General features: G+C 38.8%; 1 protein-coding gene across 32 annotated transcripts in view; it reads right to left on the bottom strand.

The window, feature by feature from the left end:
• Nucleotides 1–24,434, bottom strand: part of SVIL (supervillin) — a 137,793-nt gene that overhangs the window by 30,485 nt on the left and 82,874 nt on the right. For 7 of the 32 annotated variants that reach the window (XM_038175027.2, XM_038175029.2, XM_072033738.1 and 4 more), the window contains 12 exons: nt 20,012–20,095; nt 17,065–17,955; nt 16,564–16,734; nt 15,887–15,921; nt 14,679–14,740; nt 14,163–14,302; nt 13,316–13,411; nt 11,845–12,097; nt 10,358–10,381; nt 8,870–9,356; nt 7,205–7,424; nt 1,486–1,615 (listed from right to left, as the gene is read on the bottom strand). In XM_038175027.2, coding sequence (XP_038030955.1) covers nt 1,486–1,615; nt 7,205–7,424; nt 8,870–9,356; nt 10,358–10,381; nt 11,845–12,097; nt 13,316–13,411; nt 14,163–14,302; nt 14,679–14,740; nt 15,887–15,921; nt 16,564–16,734; nt 17,065–17,955; nt 20,012–20,095 — 2,593 coding nt within the window. The remainder of the gene's footprint in view (nt 1–1,485; nt 1,616–7,204; nt 7,425–8,869; nt 9,357–10,357; nt 10,382–11,844; nt 12,098–13,315; nt 13,412–14,162; nt 14,303–14,678; nt 14,741–15,886; nt 15,922–16,563; nt 16,735–17,064; nt 17,956–20,011; nt 20,096–24,434) is intronic. The other 25 variants (XM_072033751.1, XM_072033752.1, XM_072033746.1 and 22 more) reach the window with 17 other exon arrangements.

The raw sequence follows: 24,434 nt of genomic DNA, 5'->3' as shown, positions 1-24,434 counted from the left end.
TGGCCAAGAGCTAACATGAACCAACACAGTGGGTGACCCTGTGTCACAGAAGCTCCCACTGCTAGCATTGTCACATCAAAGCTCGAACCCTTCAAGCACTTCATGCTCTCTTACTTTAAAAGCCTAACTTGTGCTGCGCTGAGTGGTGTTGCTGCACATGGTAGCACAACAGGGAGGATATGGGGGCCAGGGAGTAAAAAGAGAGAACAAAGGTTTCATCTCTGCCTAAATCTTGGCAGCTGCTTAAAGCTTTTTCTCAGCTCCATTGTCTTTAGCTACAGAACATTTGTAATCTGATCTCAACAGTTGTCATTTTGGAGACTAGCCTGTTAAAAATGTGACCACAACTTTGCTTTCCTCAGTGAAACAATTTGTGCTTTAGGACATCTTCAAACTTGCGACTGAATTTGTGAGCAAGTCCACACAGCAAATAGAAAACAAAACCCATAGACCAAACTGTAAAGATCAATTTGCTTGATTTTCTGTACAGTTAACACACAACCATTGATGGGCTGCAAGTTGAGGCACAGATTTATCCTCAATAAGGACAGACTGTAACAACACCTTTTTTGTAATATACCAATGGAAGAAGGAGTCTTTTTATTGCTTGCTTACCAATACTACTCAATAGAAGCAGTATTTTCACAACTAAATGATTAGATCCCAAGATTATTGTTCCCAGTAGTAAAATTTATAATACCAATTTTATCTCTGCTTGTCCTCTGTGGAAAAATTCCTTGAAAAATTAAATGCTTTTGGAACAGCCATTTTATTTAACACTGTCATTTTTGAAATACTAGACTCTGCAGAGAAGTGAATCTACATTAGTTTGAACTGGGAGTCCATTCTTGAAGCAAATCTCTCAATAATCCATCCACACCTTCCTACCCATCTCCCACTCTACTCACTAACACTAACAAGACAGATAAAATCCTTGTCCAGGGGGTTCTGGCCATCCACAAACACCAAAGATCATGCAAGATAACCAAGGGACAAACGACTCATGGATGCTCTCACACTTGCATTTCCTTAGTGCTACTAGGATCCAAAATTATTGCTCAGAATAAGCATATGCACAGAGACAACACACCTTTAGGGACATTAAATTCTTCCAAGAACCCTTACTAAAGAAAACAATTCAAGTCTTAAGCCAGTTTCGCATACTTTGGTGTGTGTGTGTAGGAAAACCTTAATCATTATACCTGTAAACATTCCAGAAGCCTTACAGGCCCACTTACTGCTTTGCAATCTGCTGATGTGAAGGCATTCTGACCAATACTGTATGCACCAAGACAGTGAAGACATTCTTGTTTGAAGAGCTCTTATGTTGGGAGAATTGTTTTTCAAGCACGTCTTTAAACAAAAGTAGTAGCAAGAGCTAGTAGCTAATATTAGGCATGCCTGTCTTGTTGGATGCATCATCAAAGCTGAAGCATTTCAAGCAATATGTTTTTTCAAAAAAAAATATAAAATGGATAGAATTACCTTCTTCAACAGCTGCTCAACTTCTTGCATTTGTGCACTACGATCAGTGGCAGACACTTTTGCATACTCTTGCTTTTTGCTGAGCCTGCTCTTCCAATCTTCTTCACCACTCTTCTTCAGCAATGCCAACCTAGAAGAAAAAACATGCCAACATAGTATCTTTAAACATTATACCTCCCATTGCCCTTAGAAACTACCCTTAGTACTTCGCTAATGATGCATTCAAGAAAATCTGAAATTAAGTTTTCTAGCTAACCATAGTTATTCACATTTTGTAGACATACACAAAGCTCACCAATGAACAAGCCTTTACTGAACACATCAAATGGGAATCATCTGACAAAACACAGACATCTAGTCTGAGACAGGCACTCCAGTTAATTTGTACAGTCAGTGCAAATTGCCAATACAGTCAAGGGAGGCCAGGGTATAATGAAGATCATCCTGAAGCAGACATATAAAGAGGTTAGATGAATCACTGCTTTCTTCCCCTCCTTGTCAATAAGGCACAGAGATCGACTAGCTCAGCTATGGATGCTTATGGTGTAGATGTCCAAAGTTAATGAGATAAATCCTATCACTGGTGTTTATTGTAGTCATTAAAAAAAAATAAAATAAATTTTATTTCCTTTAAAACCCAAGAAGGAAGAGGTTTATTAAGAGCAGGCAGCCATCAATTAGGTCTCATCAGGCACATCAAACGATAACTTTGCAGTTAATGCTTGGACTACAACCCTGATGACTGAAGTTACTATCAGACTGCTAGGGATCATTTAGTATCTCCTTGCTCATTTCAGGCATTGCTGTCATATAAATTAGTAGTACCGATGCACTAACAACTTGGTGCTACTGTACTACAGCTGTGAAGCCCATCTGCAAGATTCAACTGGTTTAAAGGAAGCCTTATATTTAAAATGTAGATTACCATTAATCTCAGTTAAGCACGATCTTGTAAAAGCACTATTTTGTAATCTTAAGTAAAATTCTAAATACAGCACAAATGGATGCTGACTGGCCCAGTGGGCACAGCACATAGACTTGTTTTGCTGGAATTAGAACCTATCTCTCAATACAAACTCTGAGGTGATTAGTTTTGGGGGCAGAGGAAATCAATTTGGAATATAAGGTCCACAGAGACGTGATCTTCAGCTTACCTCCCTCAAAAAATAATATTTGTGTGAATTTTCTAGCTAAGAATGGTTTCTGAAAGCATTTCTTAAAAATGTGCATCTGTAGCACTTGTGCAAACATTTGCAGTGGTCCACTAAGTCATTTTTATTTTAGTTGAATTGTTAAATTTTGTTACATTACCTTTTTTTTTTTTTTTTTTCTTAATCTAGGGCATTTCAGTAAGGATTATACCAAGACCCTTAACCCTATTACTATTTGTACAGGTTCAGTAGGTTGTCAACTTATCTCCATCACAAGACATGAAGATGTGCTTTCAGAGATGTGATTACTGTACAAGTTTTGTCCTGAAACTATGAAAAGGAAGAGATAGGACTGTTTCAGGCAGTTGCTTCTTGCAAAAATCCAGGCAGTGTAGCCATGCTACTAACATCCTCAAGAAAACCCAATTGGCCCTAAGGCAGTCAGCTGAGAAAAACTGAAGACAGTAAATCCAAAGAATACAATGGCAGTAAGAATGCTGTGTTCAAGAAAACAGTTGTTTCCTCTCTTTCTCTTCCCGCCCATGCAGACAGTGCTGGCAAGCTTCACATTGCCTGGCTGCTTTGTACCTAACAGCACTGCATGGGTAGGGGTGAAGAGGACTCAGGATGAAGAGTTGAGGCCATGGTCATTGTTTTCAGAACTTCCACAAGATTTCAATGCCCAGAACTTATCTGCTGAAGTACATCCATGCATGTGTGAAACTGCGGAGGAGACCAAGATCGGACTGAATTGCCACCACACAGCTGAATTATCTTCAATAGTCACGTTCTCTCAGGTCAGCTTTGCTTAAAACGATCTGCACTAATTGAAGCTGGAAGGTGTTTTGATCAGCTTTAGCCTAAAATGGGTTTGTTTTTAAAAATGTCCACAGCTGCACAGCATAGCAGGCAGAAAAAATCTGCCCTGTTTTTTGACCCTGTAGTTTGACATTACTGAAGGGTATCTGCCCTTGACCTTTGGCACAAACAGCTTGGCAGATCAGGAAGGGGAAATCTCTAATTCTGAGACTGTTTCTTTTGTCTCTGGAGACTGTTCTCTTCTTCGTCATAAGGATGGATTCATCCTCCACTTGTATATGCAATGAAAGAACTCATTCCTACAGTAAGGTCATATGTTTGTCTGCCTCAAGCAATTAACACTTTTAAAGAATTGGGCATGCCCAGCATGCCCTTGAAAACTTCACTGCTGCACAAAACCTAAAGCCATGCATTTGTCTCGAACCATGGAAACAGCAATAAATACTGACCACCTTGACTCAATAGCCTTTGGAGGGCATCTTTTTGTATAAATAAAGCTGCAAAAAATGCTGAACTGGATCACACAAGCAGGCCCACCAGATCAGTAGTGTAACTCTGAGAGCAGACAGCAACTGATTCTTTGAAAAGTTTGGGGAAAGAAATTAAAAAAAAGAATTTGGGGGTCTAACCCTTGGATTTGTTTAAGGCCTGCTGCCTACTAGTTTCATTGCATCTCCAGTTTGATTCATTATTCACCTTCATAGTTCTACTCATACAGCTTCCTCCTTTGCATCCCAAAGTTCATTTTCCAATCTGAAAAATAGGTTTTACCCTGTTCTTGAAAGGAAAAATCTTTACTATATATCTGACCATCTTTGTCAGCTTGCCTAGTGTCTTTTTTTTACCTGCTACTCAGATAAAATGATCCAGAGGTGTCAGGATGGAGTCAAAATAAAGTAAAAGGTTTCAAAAATGAAGGAAAAATGTCAGATTAGTACTGAGGGCAAATGCAAGCAAGATTCCAACAGTGGTTTTGCCTAAATAAGGAGCATTGTCTGAAAAGCCTTGGCAAAAGCCCAGGCAAAAATGAAAAGAAAAAAAAGACATCTTTCTTCTGTGGCAATCTTTTAGTATCTTTGCTGCTAGTGTCATCCTTGAGATGACACGAACTGGACACAGATTTGGCTTTCACATGGACTCCGTTGGCTGCACTTGACCAGCTCTTTTTAGCTGCCTTTCAGATGCCTGGAGGCCAATTTGAGTGCAGTAATACAGACAGGAAGCCGGTGGTCAAAGAGTTCATATATTCACTATATACGTGTCCTAGGCTACAGAAGGTCTTGTTCTGGCATCCATTCATCAAAAAAAGGTTGAAACTAAAGTTTAGATTGGGTTTGTCCTGACAAGGACTGAACGAAGGCTGGAGGTCCACCAGCAACTTATCTGTAGTTTTTGAATATCATTTTCATGGTGTACAGCTGACTTCTGAAGAGGAGCAGGCAGGGTGGCTTTCGAGAAACTCTGGTCTCCGTAAATGTACAAATACAGGTAGCTACACGTAAATGACACTCCGTTCAAAGTCCTCCAAGACATTCCTCTTCCTGAAGGCCTCTCCCAAACTCCTAATTTGTCTAGCTGAATACAAGACAATTATAAAAAGGTTTCCCGCACTCATATATAACATGTCAGTGGATCGGTCCTGTCTAACAAAAAACACAGCCTACTGTAAGAGATGAGCCTTTGCTCCCTCTCACCTCCGAGTGTCATGTTTGCAGAAGAGAGGATAGGCATATATTCTTTCTTTAAAAATCACGGTTTTCATTCTTCCATAAAATATAGGTAATTTTGAAAATGCTAGGTATGCACTCACCCCACAAGGATAATACTACTTCAGTGAAATAAGTCTGTGGAAAATCACTTTCGTCCAGACCAACATGCATGCATCCTGCCCAAATATCATTACATCTGTGGAAAAGCTGTTCTTCCATAAGGTGAAAGAATGTCTGACACAGCCAGAAAAATCCACTGGATGGGAAGATGAAGTTAGTGAATGTAAAAGGGAAAAAAAAAATCCAACCCAAAAAAGCAAAGTGTAAAAGTTAATCTTTAGCAGCAATGTTCTTTGAGGTTTATGAATAGTTGGCGTCAGCTACGGTCATGCAAAAGAAAAAAAGAATACAACCAGTCTTTTTAGTCTTTTTTTTTTCTTTTTTTTTTTTTTAATTCTAGGTCAAGAAGTAGAGTACCGTAGTATTTTGGAATGCTAAAATGATTTGGTAACAGCTCTGCCATTTACAGATGTTTGCAGAATCAGAGAATACAAATCCCTGACAAGACAACAGGTATTTTCTGGTGTTGGCTTTCGTGTTGAATAGACAGTCCTGAAGGCCCAATGAAAGCAATTCCTGATTGTGAGTGTGACTGACAGTCTGACAGGAACATCAGTTCTTCAAGAGACCAACTCAACTGAAGCATTAAATTTAGGATCGAACCAGCTGCTCATACTTGGATGTTCCCCCTCCCTCCAGTCTCTTTTTCCTCACTAGGCTCAGGGAAGGTAGATCATTTACTACCCATAAACCAGAATTTACTGGATTTAAGTCTCATCTGTCCAGACAGTTGACATATTTGCAGAAGGATTAAGGGGGAAAGGTTGCTTTAAAACAAACAAACAAAAAAAAACAGTAAACTGAAAATGCTAAGTACGTCTTTCAGAAAGGGGACTAAGACTGTTACAGCTGTTTTAGTCACTCTTTTCTCCTTATATTAAACAGATAACAGGGAGTGGGGATGCTAAAAATGAGGATGACTCACACACATCCTAGAAATACATGAAGCATGCTTTGGTATCTTGTTGAAAAAAATGGATTGGAGTACCTAATATCACACCCACCTCACAAAGTGATGGAATACTTTGACACACTGAAAGTTCAGTGAAGCAGCTACTTTGATTTATCAGTTCTACGTTCACTGCACAAAAACTGAAGTATGAATAAGCTTATTTGTCATTCTGAAGCAAACAATCATAATTTTACTCACTGCGCTGCTACTGGATCCTTTTATACTTTGGGACTAAGTTTATACTCCTAACGTTTTAACTAAATTAGAACAAGTTTTACAAATACTACAGCAGCTATTGGAGCTCCAGCTAGGATCTCCTAGGTTCTATACAAGGACAAAATAATTAACATTTGATTTCATTTTTGAATGATCTCGGGCTCGAAAAATTGCTTCTAATACTCCCACAAACCTTTCCAGTCTATCATCCTTTAAAATCCCAGAGGAAGTTCTCAGACATCAAAACAGAAACTATATATTTCTGAAGTAAAGTGGGAAATATCACAGAGTCCATCCCTGATTCTCTGTACTTGGTTTACTATAAAGAGACTATTTCCACAGAGCAACAATGAAACAGCTAATTAAAAAATAAAATTAAAAAAAAAAAATCATATTATAACTTGTAACTGAAAACAGAACCCGATGAAATATATTGAGTAGAACAAATGTAACTAGAATAACTATTTTACTACTTTCATTTTCTGAATCTCTTATTGATTTTTCAGGTGGTTGTTTCAAAATCAGATTATCATGTTCTCTTCAACAGTAACTCTCATTCATCATGAGATGACGATGCTTTATAAGCATGTCAGTCAGATTAACTGCATGTTTCTGCTGTTAGTTTCTGACAGCGAATAGAGCCCAGTAAACAGTGCTTAGCTTTTTTAGAAAAAGGCTTAAAGCTTCTTTTTATAATCATCACTCTAATAACTGTATTTAGAGACCATTTCAATAAAGTGAAATTTAAGTACCTTTCCTTAATTGACATCGTTTTGCTGGAACTATCAAGGACATCTTCAGCTGCTTGTGTTTTGTTCTCTCCAACAGAAAACATCTCACAGGAGTTCTTATAAAATTTTCCTTCCAATTGTTCGGAGAGCTCCTGCAGTCTACAGGATGCCACAGCTGCAGTCTGTGAAACAGTCCTCGTTGCTGATGTGCTGGTGAGTTCAGAAGTAGACTCAACATGGTCTGCCCGGTCAAAAGAAATGCGCTGAATTAGACTTAGTGCTATTCTCAAACTTATTTTACATTACATACACTGAAGCAGTAAATCTGTTTTTTTAAAAATTCAAATCACAAATCACATGCTATTCCAAAAGAGAAAACAATTCTGGCTGAGCTAGCATAGAAAGACTAATTGTTCAATATTATCTGTTGAACAGACTGTCCCTTTTTGACTGAAGTTCACATGAAGCCACAGAGCTTCAATGTTCAATGCACAATTCTGAACTTCATATGGATGAGGCACAAATTGCTGCTCCTTTCATCATGCCAACATGAAAAAAAAAAAAGAGATGAAAGAGAGAGGGGAACAAAGGGTAGGGGAAGAGAAGCTGAATTTAAAGAAATTAATTTAAAGGTTAAACATTTAATGCATAAGTACCACACTAGAATAATTTAATATATTTAATAATTTAATTAAGATCTTATTTTCTAGGAGGGTGTTAGGTTCTTTTTTCTTGTTTTCTTGAGCTGCAATTAAACCACAGGAAAAAGTGCCTTGAGAAAAAATAAATGCACCATGAGAGCTATCCTGAAGGAAACAGAACTTACCTTCATTCTTTTTGAAATTTTACTAGCACAATACCCCCTGATACATGACTGCTCCTGTTCTACCCCAGTCTCCGTCTCCTCTGTAGTCACAGAAAGCTAATTAGATAGAATGGACACTGCTTTTGATGAATACAAGCAGAACTATACCTTCCTCCCTACATCTATTTGGAGACCATTTAAATTCAAAATTAAATAACTTCACAGGATAAAGAAAAAAATATTTCTAGCCCTATAGGTTACTTTGGTCCTGTACCCCCAACTTAAAACAAAAAACTGCTCTAGAATTACTTGGTTTATATTTTGTCATAAAATTGAAGGGAAAATAAGAGTAGTGTTTCAATAATCATATATCACTACTTGCTATATACGTACATATGTGGCTAATATATAACAAATATAGCTATATATTCAGAAGGTGGCAAGAATTCAGAACAAATACTTGACCCAGAGCAACAAGTTCAGCTTGTTCAGTATTTTGGAGTGCAGAGGAACGGGCAGTAAAGGAAACAACAAAAAAATTAACTTCAGTGTATACTGCCACTTACCACAAAAGTTAAGAAAATCTCAAAATTGAGCCATCTCTAAGGCCTGAAGAGGTACAAGAATAACTAAGAGAAAATTGTACTTGCAAAACTTAAGTTGTCACAACTTTTTCTCTACCTTTAAGCAGCGTTAAAAAAGAAAAACTGTCTTGATAATATTTGAAATGATGTTTAAAAACTGAGAAACTGCTGTTTGCTAAACTAGACTACACCAACAGCAGGCATATATTGCACTTCTTTGCAAAGTCTTGCTTTGCACGTCACATTCCAAATCCATGTTTTCTTCAAAGGACTGGCCTTCTTTGGCTTCCCGCTTACCTTGCATGCTAGTATCCATTTCCTTATGCTCAAGAGGCTGAAAAAGTGCTTGTGAACTAAACAGTTCCATGCTGCCCTTCCTCAGGAAGCTGTATGTAGATTCTTTATGGTAGTCCCCTGTTTTTTCAGGAACAGGATGTGTGGTTTCTTCCTCAAAGGAGCTGTACTTTCTAATTTCATTAGCCTCATGTGCCAGAAACCTCTTTCCCTCTTCTTCATGCTTCTTTGATGATCTTTTGCTTTCTAGCAGTTCTGATGAAGGCTGCCACTGTTCTGACTTCTGCATGTGTTTTCCTGAAGACTCCGAGTTTTCGGCTGAAGTGTGGAATCTCAAATCAGCTTTTGTGGCAGCACTCACGCTTCCATCTCTGGCTTGCTTCGCATGCAGGTCTCCGGCAAACAGTGCAGAAAGGGCAGAAGCCATTGTTGCAACTGATGTTGCGACTGCGGTTGGCAGGGGAGCAATTTTTCCACTTTCACTTTGCACCTATGGACAAACACATAAAAATAAAAAAGGACCTGAGAGCTCCGAAATCATCCATTCCCAAGAAAAGTCTACCACGTAAGTTCTTCAGAGCAGAAAGTATGCTTCCACATGAGTACAATGCTCTACAAATACACACTTGTAACAGTTAGGGGGAGCCAGAATGCCCCATCAATTGGCTGTAAATGGATGATTCCACCCCAGGTAAAAATGACTAAATGACTGCATATGCACAGCAAAATCTTTAGCAATAGAGGGCAGGTGTGTAGCATGCAATATGACTTTGTGTCAGAGCTCCATTAAAGGTCCGTCCTGACATGGTACTGCACAGCACCGGGAGCAGGAATTAGTTCGGGTTCCAGATGCCGGATGACATGCCATGTGCTCAGGCTAATCAACAGGGCTAATTGGCTTTGGCACAGCTCTGCTCTGATATGGTTATGCAGCTTGCAGCTCCAAAGCAAGCTCAGCACCAAGAGAATGTTCCGTGCTGTCTTACATGGGGCACACATTCCCGACACTTTCGCCACATAAATCACCTTCACCTATTAGTCTAAGAGTTTTTAAAAATCAAACACTTGCTGTCTCTTACATCTCTAAGAGAAGTATTGGTATCTAAGAATTACATAATGAAGTCCAAATTTGCCTTGCCAGCCTCTACAGAGACAGTTAAGATGCAAAATTTCCCTGAAATGGACAGCTTGGGTTTGTCTTCTCCAAAGGGGATAAAAGCCATGAAATAGTGACAAATATGCCTTCATACAAATCAGGAGATGTTTTTTGTTTGACTTTTTTGTTGTTTTCTTTAACTGCAGGGCTAGTGAACAGCATGCAAAAGGAATAGGCAAACTCACACCACTAGGAGTAAGTCAACTAAACACTTAAAAAAGCACATGCAAATTCCATAAAGCATGGACAACACACTCATATATTAAATCAGAAAGCTGAGCAAAGACTACTACACTAGCTCAAAGATTCCAAAGAAACATTAATAACATAGTTACCGGTTTACTCTTTTTCCATTGCATCTATTAGAATTAGAAATTTAGAGGAGATCAGCAAAGGGATTTCAGCTTCAGTTACAAGATATTTACATTTGCAATTATGCATTTTGGTAATAAAACCTCTAGTTGTCTATTTTCTTACCTTTCCTTTGTTTCTTCCTACAACAACCATAGCTACATCTCAAAACTCCAAATGCACAGCTCACTATGTAAGGTCTTTTTGACAAAACATTCCTATAGTACTGTTTAGAGGCAACTGGTTTCTTTTGCTAGGTTCAAAAGGATATGACAAAATATGCTTCCTCCGCATTTTCTTGCTTGAAGTGTAAGTTCATCTTGTAAAAGTCTGACAAATTAATGTGACTGTCACTGGCTTCTTTCCCATCTTCTTCAGCCCATTTCTGTTGATCACCTTCCTGGCCCCCAAACAAGTTAGTGACATGATCATTAAAGAGTTCAAACTGTGATAGTGGTTGGCGTATGGAAAATGAATGGAAATAGTACTCTGTAATGTCTGGAAATCTGGTTAAGATAAATATGCCAAATATTTACTACTACTTCAAGCCTAAGTAAAGTAAGCATAAGGCACAGTTATGTATTCATGCAGTTTTGCACTAATATACTTAAAGAAATCCTACCTTCCCACAATTCTATTAATATATGGAAAATGTAGGAAGATCAATGAAGCATTATAGAAAGCGTAGGTAGGGAAGGAACTTTCTAACACTCAGATCAATCCAAATCCTTAGAAATGCAACATGCAAAGGAGTGATCCTTCACTGTTAAAGTGATTTCTTCTAAAGCTATAGTGCTAAGGGACTGATGTTGCAAACATCAGATCTGAAAGATTACTGCTTGGCCATCCTGTTCTCAAGCTTCACTAAAAAGGCATTCCTTTCCAGTTCCAATTATATGAAGGATTCCAGACTGAGAAGCCCAATTCCACTGCACAGTTTTAAATCACTTCATTTTAATCATGAATTTCTGAATTTCAGAAGTATTCTGTTTTGGTGAAACAAAAGAAGAATTAAAATCAATGCCCCCTCCCAGTGGAAAACAACAGAACAATGTCGTAATACTGGAATAAATAGTGCCTCCAGGAACAGATTTGAAAGATGCACATGACAAAGCTCCAAAAAGAGATGCATCACAGTTTTCACCCTTTTGGTCATGAATTTACTTTTAGAAGTTGAAAAAGACACCGGAAAAGACATAGACCATGAAAGGTACAGTGTGCACTCATCAGGAAGATGATATACTCTTAAATTACTTATAAAAGGAAAACACATCAGTGAACTTGAACATTTTGGAGGATGTTGTTTCTCAGTGTCAGAAGACTGCTTCCTGAAGCTTTTTCCTGTGAATATGTCATGACCCCACTGTGTAGCTCAGAGCAAAGAAAAGGCCAACTGTCGTGGCATTTCACACTAAAGCTCTTTTTTTCAATAAAAAACTAACAAATGAAAAAGAACTAAGATTGCACTTACCTGCTCAACTTCTCCAAGAGTGACGGGCTGGGTCTGGTAACGAGCATTCATCCTCCTGTGCCTAATGTCTCCTCGACTCCTTGTGGAGATGGCCCTGGATACTGGTTGAGACAGTTTGTTAAACAAAGCCATCTTTTCTGCCAAACTTAATGTGGAAGAATCTGGTTCATCAGACTGATCTTGCCCCATCGCCTCTTTGGCTGCTCTTATCTCCTCTTTAGCTAAAATTTTTTGGTGTGCTGATGCCTGCAAGCTGAAGAAACAGAACTGGAAATGAGTTTTAAAGATGCTGTTACGAAGTTTTAGAATCTTAACCTGATAGAAGCAGAAGAACTGCGTATGAAGCACAATAGCCAATGTAATATAGCAGCCTAAGTGGTTATGCAGTGGTTCAACATTGGCATGATGGGTTCTAATTTAACAGCTGAAGATTTAAAAAAAAGTTAAAATTTTTCATTCGCAAATTCATTTGATTATGACATAACAATTTTTTGAAAGGAGAACTCAAGATTGAAGACAGACTTTTCAGACCAATCACTTTATACAGAATACAGAGTTAGAGACATTTACAATGCTGCTGTAGAACAAACACTTGTCCTACAATGCAACTTATGTAAAATTCAGTTTTATTAGAAATAATTTGTGGATCATATAGGATAAAACATGTAGAAGATGAATTTAAATTCCAAGTTAGGGCTTCTTTTAGGTTAGCATAAATTGTAATGCCTCTGATAATTTGAAGGAGAATAGAGGTCAGTTTTGCTTTTGTTTAGAGTTATCGGGGTGACTCAACAATAAAAAATAGTTTTGCAATATACTCCATTAATTTTGAAGATTGTTTGACCAATGCTGAAGGCAGACACATTCATTCATAAAAGCTGTAACTGCATTTGTCTCTACAATAACATTTTATTCACCTCTAGCTAGATTCAGCCACATTTATGGAATTAGTATTTTTTTTCTGTTGTGCTCTCTTTGCTAAAATTCTCTTGTTCAGAATGTAATAGTATTCTGCAACTTTACCTATAGGTGGTGCAATTTCTTATCTTTCCTTCAATTTTGCAAACTATAAAAAAATATATGTAGAGACAGACAAAGAGGATATGTACTGCTTGTGAAATCAAGCACCCAGCTCTGGTATTTTCACGTCAAGATGACATCACTATATATAAAAGTACAAGAGCAAAGAGGGTTCTGCCAGGTTTGCTCACATGCATATTCATTTCTTTCACATATAATACACTTCTAGAATAGGTGAGTGTGGTTAGAGAGGTCCTAAAAACAGATGCTTGACCAAAAAAAGCTGCGATGTTTTATCATGCAAACGTAAACAAAGTTGACAAATGTTTTAAATACTCTTGAAACAAGTATTGACTTGACACATTGAAAAGGCATTCAAGATTTTAAAGATGCATCTGCTATTGAGGAATCTTGTGCTCCATGTAACATGCATGTTTATCCCCCCCAGTACCTGATAGGTTGTACAGTGCTCTTAACTACAGTGGGACTAGGTACTCTTGTCACTACTGTGTGGGTATTCACAGAACGTGAAGCAGGGGTAGGTTCACTTTAAAGAATTGCCAAGGAGGGAAAATTCACAGGGAGAGAGAAGAAAAAAGCATTAAGAAAAGCAATACATTAAGTGTTAACTACAGAAAAGACCAAAAACAAAACAAAACAGAAAAAAACAAATAGCAATGATTTTTAATTAACTGCTGTGAACTTTGCAAAATAACATCAAATACTTTGAAAGAACTAAAAGCCTAGAGGAGCAAACAGGTTGTCTCTCGAAGATGCTGTTACCCGTAACATAAGCCATCTTTTAGCAGATCATTAGATGAACATCTATTCACCTTTTTCTCCATTTTCCCCCCAAAATATTTTTTTTTTTCAGGAAACTTTCATGATGTATGACCAAAGTGCAAGAAATGTTTTCAGGAAGTACATTTGAGATTTCAGATTTTAAAAGCCTTTTCCCAATACAAATACATTCCATAAGAAATAGTGCAGATTTCCCTCAGTGTGAAGTATCCTTTTCATTTGAGTTACAAACCAATGCTATGATTAATCCCATTTACCTAATCTACAGCTTCATAAACCTTCTGCCAAATTACAGTTCATGCAATTTATGTTTTACTAGTCCCTCTACTTCTAATAAGGAATTCCAATATAGCTTCCCTTGTGGTTCTCAAGGAAGTTGGCCCTTAACAATAAACATTTTTCCTTGCTACAAAGTTGTAAACACCACATATATGGTACTTATTCCCAGATTTAAAAGCAGGAACCAAAGTTAGAGCCAACACATGAACAAGACTTACGAAGCTGCAATGACCACTTCCTCACTGGTAATTGGTTGTGTGTGCGATCTATCCTGCAAACGCCGCAGTCTTCTCTCTACTGCTGAACTTCTTGTAGGTGGTTTAGGAATATTCTTCATTTCAAATGATTTTTCCATTTCCTAAGTGGACATATGTCATAATTAAAACCATGAAAAAAAAAAGTTCTAAAACACTATTTTCTTTTCAGCTTTCCCGGATGCAAAGTATTAATTTTCCTCATTGTCCACCTCTGAATTAGAACCAGGATATAATAATACAGTAGCCATCATGGAGTTAAAATTAACTGCACATTTCTTCAAATGTTGTTCTCAAAGATGGCTTTAAAGCAACAGGTCTGCTGCATAGGTAGACGAGATGAAGTTAAAAAAAAAAAAAAAGTATGTGCTTGGACTTGGTTAGCTGCATTACACTTCATTCTAATGAACCTAATCATCCTCAGCATCTTGAATATGCAATGTTTAGCTCTGTTTTCTATTAAGAAAATGTAATACTTACTCTAAAAAGCAGCCTCTTTGCAGCTACACTTAGTTTGGCTCGGTCATCTAATTTTTCTTCATCTACAGAAAGAAAAAAAAAAGCTGAATGTAATGAATATAATGAATCAAGCTCATAGCTTGTAGTAAGTGAAAGTTTTTCTGACTAAATGATTTCCAAACTCCCCCAAAATAACATTTTAGTAATAAAAGAAGCATTTGCAGCAAATAAATTGGCTGTACTCTCTTTTAATGAAAGATATATCATGAACCAAATTGAATAAACTTATACTTGTATTTACATGTATTGCACCAGAGAAAAATTCTGAACAGGATTTTGGGAGCAAAAGATTTTTCTTCAGGACAGTTCATGTGATTTCAGGGTAAGCATTATTATAAGCATTATTTATAATCATATATGTATTAGTCTATGACAACACATTGACTAAGGAAATACTTAAGACTGAGAGATCAACCACTGTCTTAAGCTCAGTATTTATCCTGCTGAATAGGACACCTATTTTCTCTCAGTTGACCAGACAAGAGTCTCTCCTGGCAGCTGGTCATTCTGATTACCATCTTGTATGCCCATATTTTAAAGGTTCAACTGGTATGCTTAGGAGCTGAAATCAGCATCCTCCAGATCCAAGAGCCAGCATCTCAAAGCTGCAGAGTATCAGCTTTCAAATAGCATAAGGCATTAAAGTCTAAATTTAGCTCCTCATGAGATTAGCTTCTTAATTTGTGCCAGAGTTGCCGAGAGTGACATGAAGAAAAGAGAAGCAAGATGGCAGACAATTATATAATTTAATAACCAGCATCTTGCAACATCCTTAGCTAGGAAATACTTTGCTAATATCAGTTTCCCACTATAGTAAAAGCTTTTTAGTTATTAGCCCTGAACTAATGATTAAAATGTGTTTTTTGTTTTGTTTTGTTTTTGTTTTTTCCAGCTAGCAGTCAGATAAAAGCAATTAAATTAAAAAAGCAAGCCACTCCACCCTCTACTCCCCATATATAGTTAGGAGTCCACAGATCAACTTCTGGGCTTAAATTAATCTGAAATTAAGTCTGTAGCAGACATGGCCAAGGAAAAGTGGTACTTCAAACGTATTATAGGAATTGATGCTTATATTCAGGTGGACTTTGTTTGCATTATCAAACACCACTTCAGTTAAAAAAAATACATTTGTTCCCATTTCTTCCTTAGAAAATTGTATAGTGACATACCATCGGCAGTTGGTATTTCTGCACTCAAAAATGACCTAGTGAAAAATAATCAAACAGGAAGAAGTTAGCTTGAAATGAGACATCAAAAATGAGATTCAAACTCCATCTGAAGCAGCAAGACATAAGAATTCTTAAGAATTTGAAACTTGTCTATTTTTCAAGTTTCAACAGTTTCCACTTGTAACATCCTTTAATAAAGCAGAAAGGCAAGCAATCACAGCCACACTTGAATACAGTAAGGGAAAATGATTTCCACTTCATCTTGCAGAAGATCTAAGATTTGATGCCAACTCTTTTAACACAAAATCTGTATTTTTTTTTATAGTAAATGATAAAGCAGAGTAGATGGGCTCTTTATTTTATATAACTCTTTATATAAAAACAGACAAAAGCTTTTATCATTAGACAGAACCAGACAGCTGTAATACTTTATGATTCACTGTTTACCATTTTATGGAGAGGGATTTGCAGCAAATTGGTTTTTCTTGGGTTTTATTTCATGAGAAACTGCATACTCAAGTCAATTGGAATTTATCCTATAACCAATACTCGATTATTTTTAAGGGGAAATGATAACCTTGTAAAATATTTATGCTAACAAGTGAACAAAATTTTTTCACAAGCTTGTTCATGCCTACCTGCACCAGAACGCTACACAGAACCACATACATGCCTACCTATCCGTCTCCTTTCGTTCTGCTGACGTTATAGGTTGAGTTTTAAATCTCTCAGAAGTCTTTCTATTTTCACCAGGAGTAAAATAGCGCCTCGGCCTTCGTGGCCCTCTTTCGCGATCCCCATTGGCAGACAAAGCGCTACCTGACGTTGACATCTCAAACCGAGACTCGCTTTTAAACCACATGATAGAAAGCGCATAGGAAAGAAAATAGGAGAGAGAAGTAAAGCATAGATGTAAGCATCTCTACAATCCACCAGAGATCACTCTGCATGCTCCTCCGGTACCATGCACGGACATACACCTCCCAGCTACCCCCATCACAACTTGCACCAGCAAGCAGAAGCACAGAAGCGGCCTTCAGACCATCTCAGCCTCCAATACACACTGGTGAGAGCTAAGCTGTGTGCTTTAAGTGCCCAACACAACTGTTGTTGAGTGTGTGTAATTTTGCCAAGGACGTGCAAGTTTCACACGAAAATACGTCTGAAATGTCACCTACAGGTCTGTTTTCTTGTTGGCATTAGCAGTTTCCAGAAAGACATTACGGAGCTGGGCAACAGAGACTTTTGTGTCAACCATGCCAATCTCACCATTTGCTGCATTTGCTTCCGTGCTCTCCTTACTATGAAAAGATGCTAGCTTAGGAGCCACCGTATAGTCAGACATGGAGCGAGTCAGGACTTTATGCTTTGCTGTTGACACTTTCCAGACGGGCCCTTTTGCCTTGTCAGGCTGCGACACGGACCCGCTCTGTATGTACATAACCGCTTCGCTCCTTTCTATGTTCTCCGGGGCCTTCGGGGGCTGCTCAGGACCCTGTCTCCTATTGCACTCTAGCTCCCTCTGAACTTCCGAGTTGACTTTCGGCTTGCTGGCAGAAGAGGAGCTCCCCATGGTGGTGGTATCCAGTTCTCCTCCTCCAAAGAGGCCTTCGTGGCTCTTCCCTTGCTTGCGGATCTCAGACGGCAAGATGGGCCTTCTGCCTTTGGAAGCCTGCTCACCCTCCAGGGCCTCCTCTTCATCAGGCTTTGCTCCATAACCGAGCGCCTCTTTCTTGTCGCTCTCCGACGCTGGGGCCGCTGCTGGTTTTGTTAGCAGGCTGACGCTGTCTGCTACGAGGCGGCTGCCAACGGGGAGATTTTCTGCTTCTTCAGTTGCCATCAGCTGAGCCGTGTGAGCAACGCCAGCAGGCTGGATATAGCCATGTATTGGTTGGCGGACCGCGCTGACGGGCTGATTTACAACCCTGTCAAAGGCAGACGTTTCTGTCTGGAGAGGCATGTAGTGGGCTGGCATGGGATGGGACTTTCTCTGAGGGACACTGTCTGTGACAGGTTCGGGGCTTCCACGCGCGCTTTCCTCTTTCACCAGTTTCTCTCTAACTTTTACTCTTTAAGAAAGAAAAAGGATCAAAGCTGTGAACAGCGATACCCAATCTGGGAAGGAACACAGACCGAGGGTACAGACAGCAATATCGTATTCAAATAAAAAGCAATCAGTATAAAAAAAGAGAGCAATATTATGATGCTACCCCTTCCTACCCCCCGGTTTTAGCAGTAATATTGCTCAAAACCATTCCGGTGATTCACAGGCCCTTGAACATGCATGGCTCCCGAGAGGTAACCCAGCAAGCCCAGAAAACGGCCAGCGTCTTCCCATTAGGCCACAATTGCATTTGGCCAACAGCACATACCCATAGTCTCAGCCAAACAAACAGATAATCAAACTCATGTTTGTTATTAAAGTGTTGGGTTCAGCTTGAAGTTGCATATTGTGTTGACAATCCCGTATTTATTTGGATTTGTAAAGGTTTCTAAACATCGGGCAGCTTACTTCATACCGAAATACTGTTGCATATTGGGGGAGAGGATGAAAACACGTTGGTATCTCCACCTAAACCTTCTGATGTTTGAGATTTTGTTTACTTTTGTGTATCATGTAACATTTTACATGTCTTACATCTAGTATAACTTAGTACAGAAAGTGAGAAAAATGTTGAAAGTGCAAGCCTTGAAGCCCCAGGTGAAACTATGGCATGGCTGTTGCTGTTTAGAGGGCTTGCAGGGGATCAGAAGTTTCAAGAGAAAACCAGAACCAGGCATTCTGTTTTAAAAAGTCTTAAATTGTCTTAAACATTCCAACATGCAAAACCTACAGGAATGTTCCCAAAGGTTACCTTACTCCAGAGTATTTTCTAGAAACACTTGTAGACTTGTGGAGCACACATGCAAAACACAGAGTCATGTTCTACCTGTAGACACTTAATGCAACTCCGCTAACAAAAACCAAGCATGCGCAACTGGAGGCAGCCTTTGCTTTACAAATACACAAAGTTATATACACATTATAACATGTTATTAATATATTATATTATATACAACGTTATCTTATACAAAATAACTGCAGCTCCACTCTCCAGCAGTTTTACAGCCGCACCAGGTGGTCAGACAGCTTACAGGGTGAGTATTGGTAAATATCACATACACAGTATTAAAAATGAAAGCTTTGTACTTCCTCTCCTTGCAAATGGGTATCAAGAATGATTTTTAACTCTGAACAAGGTTAGAAACCCTAATCCAGCTCTAAGTATGTGCAAGTCCAGGTTTGCTGCTATGGGACTTTTTGAAGTTTATATTATTAAAAAAGCACCACTTATAAAAAAGGAAAATTAATGTCTGAGAGGATTAATTCCGGATATCCAAATTTACTTGAAACACTGACCTTTCTAATATTTTGGTGTTTCTTATCTCTTACTATTGGTGCACTTACCAGGGAACCTTCTCAAGTTTACTTAAGCACGGAAAGTTTATTTACTGTTAAAAAGTGATTCTTTAAACCGTTATGCATGTACCGAGCATGCTCCAGAACATCCACAGCAATGTTAGTAACTGGGTTATAAGAGATATTTTAACCAGGAACACGGGAAAGAGTCTTTCTGCAATGCTTTGCATGGTGGGCTAACAGTATGTGTTACCCAACTGGGAGGAAGCAGCTGCTTGTAGCTCTGATCGAGATCCTGCTTTATCTTCCAATATTATTTTTTTTACTTTCCTTTCACCATTGCCTTTGGAATTCAAGGATTTTATTGTAAGGAATGCTAATGCGGATTGGGTTGTGGTAGAAAAATCTCTTGGTTTGCAGAGTGCAAAACGAGATGAAATAAGTTATAAGTTATAAAAATTAGCAGAAGCCAGTATGATAATAGCAGTGGAAGAAGTGAGGGGCATTTGTACTTCTCCATCAAAATATCAGTTGGTTGCAAGTCACAATAAAAGCAGATGCTTCAGAAGAGTTTCAACAGCTGTTTATCCGCAAGAAATGATACTTTCTAACTCACTGCTGTTAAGGGAAAATAAAGGGCAAATGTTAAATGATGCCAGGGTAAAGGGGAAGAAAAGGGAGGTGTTCAGTCAGATTGTTAGCCACACAGCTACATTTTATGATACCTGGAGGGCCAGCTGATAAGTGAAGGTGTGTCCCCTTCCGAATCTTTCTGAAGAAACCACTCAGGTTTTGATTTCCCTGCACTACTACAGAAAACAGAACTTCAGGTAGTTTTGGAGAAAATCTCAACATTTGCTCACTCTCATCTCCCATTCTTCCCTCCCCCCATTTGAGCTCAAAACCTTTTCATTTTTAAATGAAGATGCAATTACATAGAAAGGACCATTCAGGAAAAAAAAAAAAAAAAAAAAAAAAGTACAGCACAGTAATCAAATCACAAGGTGACAAACTGTGAAGCAGACTATTGGATTATTTCAACAAACATCTAAATAGTGTTTTGAACATTTTATGTTTTTTGTTATTGTTGTTTTTCAAAAGGTAAGTGTGCCAAGTGCACGCTGTCCAGAATTTGAGAAGTGAAAGCAACTCTACAATTTCATGTTTGCCATTTGCCACTGCAGGTCAGCGTGGAGGATAGATGTAAGGGCAGCTCTAAAAGTTGCTCAAATCATTCCCTTGGTTTGTGATTTACAGTGGTAAAAGCCTTTCATAACCTGCTGGGTCCAAAACAAAGAATTAATATGAATTTAATGAAGTTATAAATTTATACGGCTCTATCATACTTCCTAAGAAGTTCTCTGGAACAGCTGGAATCCCTCCCTCATTTTATGACACCATAACACGGCAGCTTCAGCAACGCAAACCCTGTGAGCTCTGAGACCCATCAGGTAAGACGTGCTGTGTCACTGCACGACTGGGGAAACAAAAAGCTTAAGAAACAGGCAGAATAATCCCCAAACTCGATCTGGTCTTGATTTCATCCCGTTTCCTCACTAGATTTAAAGGCAAAAAGGAAACAAAGGCACTGCAGACTCAACCCTATAGTCTGCAGTGCCTTTGTTTCCTATAAAGGAAACAAAGGCACTGCAGACTCAACTCAATCCTGTAGGGCTCCCTACCCTACTGTTTCCTGTAGGGTAGGGAGCCCTACAGGAAACAGCAGTTGTGGGCTCCCTACCCGTAGTGTCTCGAATGCTTTCCTCCTGCCCGTTTTAATTCCCAGCCCCTATGAACAGCAGGTCCTGGTGAGTGCTTTTATCCTTCCAACCACAGCCTGCCCAGCCACACTCGTGTTTACAAACAACCCCCTGGAGGTGACAACAGGGCAGGCTGCTTCCCATTACATGTAGCTGACTCTGAAGGAACTCCTTACATTACACCAGAGCCGTTTGGCATCCAAAATCCCACCAAATGTCGAATTGAGCTGCAGGTACTCTACTTCAGTTTTTATTAGACAGTCATTTAATAAGAACAGTTGGAAAAGATCAAATCAGAGTTTCTTAAGATAAATTGTTTTGCAACAAATTAACTGTTGAATTTGAGGACTCACCCACAGCTGTCACCAAATCCCAATCAAGCTCAGCATAAAGCCAACCACCAACTGTAGACACAACTTCCATTTTCTTTCCCCAAATGTTTTGAATCCTTAGAGGAGCTGACCAAGCAGGAGGTATTCACAGGAGCTTTACCAGGAGCTGGCCCAGTAGCTGAAATTGCTCAGTAGAAAGCAAACTTCCCATTTGCTTCTTACCGTGTACTTTGGCACATTTTATAGTGGGCAGGGCGCAAGCAGGGATTATTTGTATTTGATCATTCATCCTTTGAAGAGAGCAGTCAGAAGAATGCCAGCCATGTTTTGAATTTAATCAGCCGCTTTATTCAGCAGCAAACTGTACAAAATGTCAACTGCTACTTCCTCAGCACTTTGTTGTCTTTGCAATGATAGACAGTAAGATTGATTATTGATACGTAGGAGACTGAAATCATAGGAAGACCGAAGGCATAAAGCTTCTATGCTTACTGAGCTGCATTCATTTTCCAGTTTGAATTCAGCAAACTAAAATTTAACAAAACCGATTTTGCCACATGTATGATGGGAAGCTGCTGTCAAACTGGTACCCATGTGGAAATAGAGATTTATTGTGCTTGTGCAATTGGCCCTATAAGAGACATTGACTTCAAACAGACCACGTGGAACCAGGTAATGACTGCTTTACTATTCGGAAACAGGAACAAGTGTTTCCCAGGGTTATCTGTAAATCTCTGAGCATCACAGTGGATGCACACTAGCACAGTAAGTTGTCAGGGCGCTAAAACAAAGAATGGATTTTTGGCAACTTGGCCTTTAAAATACCACCTCATGTCTACACGTGTATCTGAACAAGAAACCAAACCCTAAATTCAAGCTTTCAGCTGCTGTAAGAGCTACACCATGTCTTTTTGCAGGTGCAGATGGTTTCCTTTAAAATGTATGAAAGGCAGCAGTTGAGGGAAACCTGTTTTACACAAATACTGACCCAAGCCTTATCTAGAAAGAATATGATTTAGTGATAATGTAGCCAGAACTGTAGTAAGCTCCACTTTCTTTCTACTGCTTTTGCCCCAGTCTCTCATTTGTTAGTACAGAACTTCTGCAGAGCAGCTTAAGTGAAAACCAACCACACTATAAAAGGGATGGAGTTGTTTGGTTTAATCTCAGGAAATGTGCTAACAGCAGGACCCACCCTAAAATGGAGTTTACCACTTTATTACCTGGAAGGGGAAAACAACTAAGTCCCCCCAAAAAGAAAAACCTTGCAGATGGGGCCTGTCTCCAGCTCTTGCCAAGCACAACTGATCCCATGGTGCTTCACACAGCACTAGATCTCACAGGGACATATAACTTCCAACAAATGAATAAGTATGTCCCCATTAAAAAGACTGCTTCCTTAGGTATTTCTCTTCAGCCCAACTTTTGCAGTACCTTTTATCATAGAAAGAGGTAATGCCTGAGGTGGGAGCTTTAAAAAGAAGCTGATGGAATTAGTGAATGATGTGATAATGCTTCTGCCCTGCTCGGTCTGAATTTGTAACTGGTTTATAGGGCTGCAACAGAAAAGCACACTGGGCTAGCTCTGATTCCTTTAAGGCACGGATTTTGGTAAATTGCTTCATGAGAACAAATCCTTGCTCTTCAAAAAGCAAAATTTAAAAGTGAAAAGAGCTTTTTAAAGATACCTGCCTTCTTTCTGTAAGTTCATCTCTGAATGAGCTCATTGAGGTGGTTCTCTACAGCCAGTACACTGTTTCGCCAGGACAGCTGCCACCCTACCAATTCTGCTTGCAGCCTAACTTCTCCTGAGCTGGAAGAGAAAATTATCTACAATGCATTTCATTGTTCTACGTCTCATTGGTTTCCCTTTACGGAAATGGAAGACTATGGTTGCTTTATGAAAGCAAAGAAAATAAAATCCCCTTTTACACTGGAGCAGACACATTCTCAGCTATAAAGTTTGATAGGCTGCTCTCTTTGATTTCCTAAGGCTAAAAACTTGGTCCCTTCCTTCACCTTATAAAACAAAGAAAACATCTTATAAAACTAAGACTGAACCAGCCAAAACACTTCCTCCCAATTTTCAATGCCCCTTCCTTTCAGTATTTGGAATAGTCAAGAGATTTATCTCAAGTTGACTGTCTGAAGCTAAGGAATAGTATTTTGTAGTATTTGAGTTGAGGCTGCTTCAGAGACAAGTTTTCTGGAGTCTGGAATAACCCAGTCAGCTCAACGAGTTTCAGTACAACTCTGTTCTCAGTTCTGTGGGTGACCTTGCATATCTCATACACATGCTAAAGAAGGTGAGCAGGATTATAAATCACCTGAATAATGAGAGGATATGAAAAAAATATTAGAAGACTCTCAGCAGTGTGTCCTACTCAATAAAGTGAAATTAAAAAAAAGAAAGCGAAAGTACCTTTCAGCAGTTTACAAGCACTGGTGATTAGGTGATTTGATCGATCCACCAGGTTGTTAAACTTTGACGTGGAAGCTTGCTTCCTCATTCAAACTTTAAGGGAGTTAATAAGAAAAGCTGTAACCATTTAATGACTTTTAAAGAAGAATCAGCTTTCGTGATTTTGATGGAAAGGATATAGAAGACCAGTCAAGGTAGCTTGTTTCTGAGCTCACTGCTTCTGTGGTTAAGATGGAAGAAAGTCTAAACTTTTCAGCTTATGCCAGTTCATCTCAGTTTAGAAACACTTCTGTTCAGAAACTGTCAGCAAGTCTCTGCATGATGGAGATGTGTTTGCAGTGGAATTCCTACCACAACTGGTATCATTTTTGACTGCAACACTCCAACATATCTTCTTTGTACACCTGTTATTTTTCGAATATGCAATGATCTAGAAATTGAAGAATCAGATTTAAAGAAAATCATATGATTTAAAAATTCTTCGTGAAGCACTGTTTTTCAGTTATTGTAACACCTTGATAGTTTGCTTTTGCATTACCACATGGAGCTACAATGTGAAATTAGTGAAAGCTTTTCTTCTCTTGGAAAAATCTGGCTACTCTATTGCTGGATTAAATTAGTTGAATCTGAAATA

Source organism: Anas platyrhynchos, chromosome 2, assembly GCF_047663525.1.
Source record: "Anas platyrhynchos isolate ZD024472 breed Pekin duck chromosome 2, IASCAAS_PekinDuck_T2T, whole genome shotgun sequence".
Taxonomy (NCBI): domain Eukaryota; kingdom Metazoa; phylum Chordata; class Aves; order Anseriformes; family Anatidae; genus Anas; species Anas platyrhynchos.
The sequence above is the reverse complement of the archived record's forward strand: the minus strand, read 5'-3'. Positions and strand labels throughout refer to the sequence as shown.